The 8,862-nt window shown below is 47.2% G+C and overlaps 1 protein-coding gene across 2 annotated transcripts in view; it reads right to left on the bottom strand.

Moving 5' to 3' along the window:
• The window catches only part of GAL3ST1 (galactose-3-O-sulfotransferase 1), a 31,701-nt gene extending 23,102 nt beyond the window's left edge, over nt 1-8,599 (bottom strand). The window contains exons 1-2 of one of the 2 annotated variants that reach the window (XM_053368448.1): nt 8,534-8,599; nt 6,721-6,800 (exon numbers count right to left, since the gene is read on the bottom strand). In XM_053368448.1, coding sequence (XP_053224423.1) covers nt 6,721-6,771 — 51 coding nt within the window. In that variant the 5' untranslated portion in view covers nt 6,772-6,800; nt 8,534-8,599. Of the gene's footprint in view, nt 1-11; nt 447-6,720; nt 6,801-8,533 lie in introns of those variants that run through there. The other variant, XM_053368456.1, reaches the window with a different exon arrangement.
• Between the last annotated feature and the right edge of the window lie 263 nt (nt 8,600-8,862).

The following is an 8,862-nucleotide window of genomic DNA, read 5'->3' on the forward strand; positions in this document are numbered from 1 at the left end:
ACAAGACTCACATTAGGTGGCAAAGAAGGCAAGACTGCACCAGGTTTGTATGTTGGTTTATGGGCGAGGACTGGCAGTGGTTTCTATGTCAGCTGAGATTTCAGTAAATATGCCCCCGCTCTGCTCCCATTCAATAAGAAGGTGAGGCTTGCACAAACAGGAGCATACCATCACTCTGGAGGACCATTTTTTATGGAAGCCAAAGGTACCACCCTACATATAAAGAAGTGGGATCTACAGGTTCAGGAAAACCTTAAGATTTGCAGAAGCGTAGAAAATATTGGGGGGGGAGTTATGATGGGCTAGGGACCCCCAAAACAGCACAATGCAAGCTGGAACATGTTCAGTGGCCATAGGTTTTTGACTGACTGTTGGGGGCTGTAGGGGCAGGTATGGTATACTAGTTGGGGCAGGAAATAGAGTGAAGCATCCCACTTGGGGACTTATTGAAGGCCTCACCCGCTGACTGCTGGAACTTGTTCTTATATTATAGAGTAACAGCCCTCGCCTTAGATAACTTTAAAGAAAGATCCAGCAATTTTTTATGAGGCCTTTGTTTGTTTTGGTAATAACAAACAGTACATATAAAAACAGTACTACTTAAACAAGGTATTAAAGAAGGAGAGGAGAACCGCCAGCCTGTGGGGCAAATCTGGTCCACAAGGCTGTTTCCCCTAAACCACAAAACATAAAAAGCCATGTAAAAGGATCAAATTGAGAACATATAGGTAAAGGGATCCCTGACCATTTGGTCCAGTTGTGACCGACTCTGGGGTTGTGGCGCTCATCTCGCTTTATTGGCCGAGGGAGCCGGCGTACAGCTTCCAGGTCATGTGGCCAGCATGACTAAGCAACTTCTGGCGAACCAGAGCAGCGCACGGAAACGCCGTTTACCTTCCCGCCAGAGTGGTACCTATTTATCTACTTGCACTTTGACGTGCTTTCGAACTGCTAGGTGGGCAGGAGCTGGGATCAAGCAACAGGAGCTCACCCCGTTGCGGGGATTCGAACCGCAGACCTTCTGATCGGCAAGTCCTAGGCTCTGTGGTTTAACCCACAGCGCCACCCGTGTTTACCGTATTTTTCGCACCATAGGACGCACTTTTCCCCTCCTAAAAAGCAAGGGAAAATGTGTGTGCGTCCTATGGAGCGAATGCAGGCTTTCGCTGAAGCCTGGAGAGCGAGAGGGAGACCTTGCCGGCACCCAGAAGCTTGGGGCGCGCTGAGCTCCGCACGCCCCAAGCTTCGGGATTAGCGCAGCGCTCTGCTAGCCGTGGGAGAGCCGCGCGGCTCTCCCACAGCTAGCGGAGACCTTGCCGGCACCCAGAAGCTTGGGGCGCGCTGAGCTCCGCACGCCCCAAGCTTCGGGATTAGCGCAGCGCTCCGCTAGCCGTGTCTAGGCTGCGGATAGTAGCCTGCTTCCCGGAGCGTCGGGCGCCCTGAAAGCAGAGCGCCCGGCACTTCGGGAACACATCCGCAGCCTGCTTCCCGGAGCGTCGGGCGCCCTGAAAGCAGAGCGCCCCTCGCGCTGGGCAGACATTCGCAGCGTGCGGAGCCCTGCAGGAGTTCCCCACAGGGCTCCCCACGCTGCGGATAGCAGCCTGCCGCCTGGCGCGAGGGGCGCCCTGAAGCAGAGTGCCCCTCGCGCCAGGCAGACATCCGCAGAGTGGGGAGCCCTGCAGGAGTTCCCCGCAGGGCTCCCCATGCTGCGGATAGCAGCCTGCCGCCCGGCGGGTGGCGCCCTGAAGCAGAGCGCCCCTCGCGCCGGGCAGACATCCGCAGCATGCAGGAGTTCCCCACAGGGCTCCCCATGCTGCGGATAGCAGCCTGCCGCCCGACGGGCGGGGCGCCCTGAATCAGAGCGCCCCTCGCGCCGGACAGACATCCGCAGCGTGGGGAGCCCTGCAGGAGTTCCCCACAGGGCTCCCCATGCTGCGGATAGCAGCCTGCTGTCTGGCGGGTGGGACCCGCTGAAGCAGAGCGCCCCGCACGCCAGGCAGACATCAGCCAGCCCCACAAGCTCGGGGGACAGCAGGGAGGCGCAGCGCCACCATCCCGCTGTTCCTCGACCTGGTTCGGTTTCCCTGACCTGCTTTTTGGGGGGAAATAAAGGGAAAAATTTTTTCCTTTATTCCCCCCCAAAAAAACTAGGTGCGTCCTATGGGACGGAGCGTCCTATGGTGCGAAAAATACGGTATATATATACACACACACACACACACACACACACACACACACACACACACATATATATATATATTCTCTGCCCAGCTGCTGCTGCTGTTCTCAAAGTCATGATCTGGGAAAAGCTGCTAGGGTTGGAGGCTGAGGCAAGGCAGGTGGAAAGAGCCATTGCCTGATGAACAGTTGAAAGTGTCTCTCCCTTCCCTGCGTGATTAGGAAACTAGCCTTAGGGCTGGGCTTAATCACTTTGATTCTGCCGCAACATTTATTTTTGAAACTGCAGCCTGCCTTGCCTCTAACTTCAACATTTTATGAACGGGTCTGGATGTAGCCCTTTAGCAGGGCCAAGGAAGCTCTTTCCCAAGGGCTTCAGTCTATGAAGAAGCTGTGGTTTTGTTCATCGGAAACAAATGGTTCCTTTTGCTGTTAGACGAGCGGCGGGGATCACCGGAGAGGCAGCCCGCTGGCTCCTTTGTTCTCAGTGAGCAAGATGATGGGGGCCGAAAGAGGAGGGTGCTCTTTCCGGCCACATGGCGGCAGTGGAGCCTCGCCCCCATCCACTGGGACTGCCAAAGACATCACCCCATCTTCTAATGTGCAGAATGAGATGCATTGTGCAGTTGGCACCAGCCTGGGCTTTAGCCTGTCAGACTGAAATCAAGAGCAACTATTTTAAAGGGATGGCACCAGTGGTGTAGCAATCCACAATTGCAGGGGTGGGGTCATGGGTCAAAGACACATTATTATTCCTCTTGCGGCAAAATGCCTGTCTCCTACAGCCGCCCAATCAACATGAAACAGGACCTTTTTTAGCCACTGTATGCTCCAAAGAGAAGCATTTAGGGAAACGGAAAACAACAGATGCTTCCGTTTCAAGAGAATGATGTGCAAGTTCTTTTATGCGCAATGGAACTTCAAGGAAAACACAAGTTGCTCTGAAATAAGATATTGGAGCCCTCCAAAACATTTGCCCATGTACGTGCACAGGAAATAGTAGATTTGTCCGAAATGCAACACCTGGATTGTTCTGATGCAACTCTAATGATGACTATTGTGTAATTACGAGGTTATTGTATAATCTTAGGTAAAGGTAAAGGTACCCCTGCCCGTACGGGCCAGTCGTGTCCGACTCTAGGGTTGTGCGCCCATCTCACTTAAGAGGCCGGGGGCCGGCGCTGTCTGGAGACACTTCCGGGTCACATGGCCAGCGTGACGAAGCTGCTCTGGCGAGCCAGCACCAGCGCAGCACACGGAAACGCCATTCACCTTCCCGCTATAAAGCGGTACCTATTTATCTAATTGCACTTAGGGGTGCTTTCGAACTGCTAGGTGGGCAGGAGCTGGGACCGAAAGACGGGAGCTAACCCCGCCGCGGGGATTCGAACCGCCGACCATGCGATCACCCTTTGTATAATCTTTGTATAATCTTAGAAGTTTGTATAATCTTAGATAGGGTCTGGGTTTGCCTACCATGAAGGGACCTCTGCCCTTCTGAATTTTGGGGAAGCCATGATTTTTCAGAGTGGCATCATAGTGCTTTAAATGCTGTTGGGGCCAAATCTTGCGGGTCTCTAGCCTTAAGCCCTTGTGATCCTCTTACTGTTGCCTTTCTAACACTCTCATGTTATATTTATTTCATAATTAATTTCATGAAATGTATATACCGCTTGATGGTAAAATGAAACAAAATGCAAAGGGCTTGAGAGAAAGAGGACGTGCCAGAGAGACAGCCACTGTTTAAATGGCTCAAATCTGCAAGCCTAGGAACAGCCCACCCACCACTGCTGACTAGCTAAGGAATGGGGGAAATTCTATGGACAGGCCGGGTGCCCACGTGTCATTTCGTTAAGAAGACACAGTGAGGAGGGCCCCATCTCACTGCTCTGTACTTTTGATCAGATTAGATGGCTGCCAGCTCCTATCTGCTGCCAGTCAGGAGTTCTGCTGGACTGAAAGGAACAGTTTTGTGGACTGCAAAGAATCCAACTCAGGCTTGAAAAATGTGGGTGCCAACAAAACAAAGCACTGCAAACAGAGTCAATTGCTTTTGTGATTCTTCGCAGAGCATATTTCTCTGCAGAACTCAGTACTGACTTTGTAGGTTTGTATTCATAAAGTTATCACTCTTCATTTTCTAGCCTTCGTGGTTAATGGGATTAGGGGAAGGGCTGTAGTTCAGTGGTAGAGCCCCTGCTTTGCATACAGAAGGTTTCAATCCCTGGCATCTCCAGGTAGGGTTGGGAATGTCTCCTGTCTGAAAACCCTGGGGAGCAGCTTCCAGACAAATGGTCAGTAGGTGGACCAATGGTCTCACCCAATACAAGGCAACTTCCTATGTTCCATTATGTTTGGAAGTTGTGTCAGTGAAAGTGCTCAAAAGGAAAAGCTTCAGAAGGCTAATCCCATTCACACCCAATCGCAATTGTCAACCATGTTCCTATCACTCAGGTTGCAAAGCAGACCAATGAGGGGTGTGAACTACGGACATACCAAAGGAAAATAAAAGAGGATTGTGATAGCGAAACATTGGAAATTTAATACAATACCAACAAAGGAATGGCTCTCAAAACTAAGTGAATATCTAGAACTTGCCAAATTAACAGACCTAATAAGAAATCACTCAAAAGAAAGATTAAGGAGAGAATGGGATGTCTTTATAAATTACATGGAAAAAGAAGGCTTCCAGAGCATCACTTGGCTTAGCGTAGGTTGAATTCCACTGACAATCAGACGGTTTCTCCAAGACTTACCATCTAAATACAGTTATCTGAGGGGCAAATTGATGTACTAAGTACGTTCATGGATAGTGGGAAGTCATGATTCGAATTAACGAGTCAAGCCAAAGCTGTGTAAAGAAGGCTTGTACTCCCTATGTAGAAGTTAACTTGAAAATATTTGTTTTTTGAAGTTAGTTATCCATTTTTTGTTTTTATTCTTTTTCTGTTTTCTCCCCCCTCCCTTTTTTATTTTCTTTTTCTTTTCATTTTATTAATGTATAATGGATGTATCTACATGTTTGCAATAAAGGATTTTTTTTAAAAAGGTTAAAAAAGAGGGGTGTGAACTGAGGAGATGGAGTGTGGCCTAGGGATAGCTCTGAGGGCCAGATTTGAAGGACTGGGGGGCCACATTTGTCTCCTGGGTCTGAGGTTCTCCATCCCTGCATTGGAGCATCTGGCTGTCCACTATCAGATCAGGATCCTGAACTAGATGAGCATTTGGTCAGATCCAACTACAGGGGCATTCCTTTGTAGGTATAATGTGTGTTAGGTTTTTTTGTTTGGAGGAGAGGTGGTCACTCCAGCACCCAGCCCTGAGATGGATTTGCCCTCGTGCTCAGTGGCTTTCGGCGATCCTTGTTTCCCCTCTGCCAGCTTCCTTTTCAGGCTTCCCCACCCACCACTTTCCCAATGGCTACATGGTTCCTGAGCAGTGGAGGTGAAGGACCTGTGGGCAAGAACAGCCTAGCGACTCGCATCTATGGTGCTGAGCCATAGGCAGTGCAAGTTCCACAGGTGTTGCTGTTGCTGCTTGCCTCTACCTCCTTTCTCTGTGTGCTCACCTTCTTTACTTGCTTTCTCCCCCCTTCTAACTGAAATAGTTTCTTGAGTATGTGTGAATGGTTTCTGCCTGTGCCTTCCTTCTCCTTATTTGTTCCCACACCTCCTCTCCTTTCCCCTCTTTCTCTCTCCCCACACAGCTGCTCCTGTCCCAATACTGTGTGTGGTGCCTTGCATGTCTGGGTCGATAGGGACTTCTGACAAGAGTTTCACAAGATCGTTTTTTGATAGCACGGCCTACTCCATGTATTCCAAGTTCTTATTCAGGTAGACCTTTCCAGAAGAATGTGTAGCCTCCTTTTTCTTCCTTCAGTTGTCCCTTCTAGGGGGCAGTGGACATGTCTTTCACCACTGGATAGCTTCAAGAAAAATGCAGAGAGCAAAACCAACCACTGTATATGGTGTTTATTGACCTGACTAAGGCCTTTGATACTGTAAATCATAATGCCCTGTGGACTGTCCTTCTGAAAGCTACCCAAATAAATTAGTGAACATCCTTTGGCTCCTCCATGATAATATGACAGCAACAATCGCAGGTAACAATGGCTCTCAAAGTGAACCATTCATGGTGGGATCAAGTGTTAAACAGGGTTGTGTTATTGCCCCAACTCTATTTATTATTTTCATTGCCATGATCCTACACTTTGTTGAAGGGAAACTCCCCACTGGAGTAGAAATCATATATCAAACAGATGAAAAGCTCTTTAATCTGAGTAGGCTGAAAACAAAGATTAAGGTTACCATAACTTCCGTCATAGAGTTTAAGTATGCTGATAACAATGTAGTGTGTGCACACTCAGAGGATGACCTCCAAAACATCCTAAATATCTTTGCAGATGCTTATGAAAAGCTTGGCCTATTGCTCAACATCCAGAAAACCCAAGTGCTGCACCAACAAGCACAAAGCAACCTCTCTGCAGTGCCACAAATCCAACTCAGTAGTGTAATGTTGGAAAGTGTTGATCACTTCTCCTACCTGGGCAGTTATCTTTCCACAAGGGCTGACATTGAGGCCGAAATCCAGCATCACCTGAGCTCTGAGAGTGCAGTTTTCTCCTGATTGAAGTGCAGAGTGTTTGAAGACCAGAACATTCATAGGGAAACCAAAATGCTTGTTTACAAAGCTATTGTACTACCAACTTTACTGTATGCTTGTGAAACATGGACCACTAACAAAAGCCATCTCCAACTGCTTGAAAGATTCCAACAACGGTGTCTCCAAAAAATTGTACACATCACTTGGGAAGACAGGCAAACAATGCCAGTGTACTGGAAGGAAGGAAGATCACCAGTGTCGAAGCAATGATTCTTCAACATAAACTTCATTGAACTGGTGATGTTGTTCGGATTATTGATTATTGTCTTCCAAAGCAACTACTCTATTCCAAACTTAAAAATGGAAAGCGTAATGCTGGTGGTCAACAAAAGAGGTTTAAAGACTCAAGGCAATTTTTTAGAAAAAGTAGTCTAAACACTGACAAGTGGGAAACACTGGTCGTAAGTACTCCATTTGGAGAACAGCCTTTACCAAAGGTGTCATGGACTTCGAAGTCGCTCAAACGCAGGATGAAAGAAAAAACAAGCTAAGAGAAAGGCACATTTGGCAAACCCTCACCGTGATCAACTCCTGCCCAGAAACCTATGTCCCCAGTGTGGAAGGACGTGTGGATCCAGAATTGGCCTCCACAGTCACTTACGGAATCACCGTTAAGACCATGTTTATGGAAGACAATCTTAGTCGGCTACAAGTTATCGCCAAAGAGGATGAGGAGGAGGAAGAAGATGATTTCTGGGCATGTTGCAAAACACTATCTCGTTCCCAAGCCCTGTTTCACCCCTGGGGATGAGGTGCTAGGCAGCATGGATGCAGCTTGAAACCTTCTGCATTTCATCAAACACTTGATTGGGCCTTATCTCTTCACCTCTCCCCAAGGTTTTATTCCAGTGACAAATCAGTGGATCTTTCCTCCCAATTCTTTCCCCCAAGTTTTCTGTAAGTTCTGGCAACATGAAAGCTCTAGTAATAGGTAATGATGAAAGATGATGAAAATAGTTCACAATGAAAATGTATGCCATATTTATTTACTCAGAATAATAAATAATAATAATTTTTTTTATTTATATCCCGCTCTCCCCAGCCGAAAGCCAGGCTCAGGGTGGCTAACAAGAATAAAATAATACAACATTCTAAAAGTCTTGGGACAAAAACTCCTTTCTTAAAACCCCAAAGAGCTACTGCCAGCCAGTGTAGGCAGTACTGGGATCCAGGTGGACCAAGGTTCTGCCAATGAAATTTTTTTGCATGAGACATTTTCTTGGGACGAAACTTACATTTTTGGTGGCAGGAGTACAAAATGGTCTGAATAAGGGAGTCCACCTGAACAGGATGATATGTTTCATAATTCAACTCCTGATATTTCAATATTTCTGCTGTCTGGGACAACATTCTAAAAGTCTTGGGACAAAAACTCCTTTCTTAAAACCCCAAAGAGCTACTGCCAGCCAGTGTAGGCAGTACTGGGATCCAGGTGGACCAAGGCTCTGCCAATGAAATTTTTTTGCATGAGCATTTTCTTGGGACGAAACTTACATTTTTGGTGGCAGGAGTACAAAATGGTCTGAATAAGGGAGTCCACCTGAACAGGATGATATGTTTCATAATTCAACTCCTGATATTTCAATATTTCTGCTGTCTGGGACAACATATCCCAGGGCCAACCAAGCTGTCATCTCTATTTCAGGGAGATAAATTATCGCCTTCATTACAATGGACCAAATGAAGCAATTACCTTGAAAGCAATCACTGAATCACCTGAATCACTCCTGTCCTCCTGAGAGCTACAAAAAATGGAAAGGGATCAATCAGATATGAAGTATTTTGGCTTTCATGACATCGCAGGTGTTGTATCTCAGTTGTATAATTCATTTTATATTCGAAACTGCTTATAATCACAATTTTTCCCCTGGTAGAGAGAACAAAAACAGCCCTGTCTATGAAATTTCACACAATCACTAGGTTCTTAAAAATTATTCCCTCATAATATTACAGATTGCGGAAATTCACCAGGGTGACCAAGGCTATCCTCTAGCCCAAAACCACAACAGAACTGAGATGGAA

Source organism: Podarcis raffonei, chromosome 16 (assembly GCF_027172205.1).
Source record: "Podarcis raffonei isolate rPodRaf1 chromosome 16, rPodRaf1.pri, whole genome shotgun sequence".
NCBI lineage: Eukaryota > Metazoa > Chordata > Lepidosauria > Squamata > Lacertidae > Podarcis > Podarcis raffonei.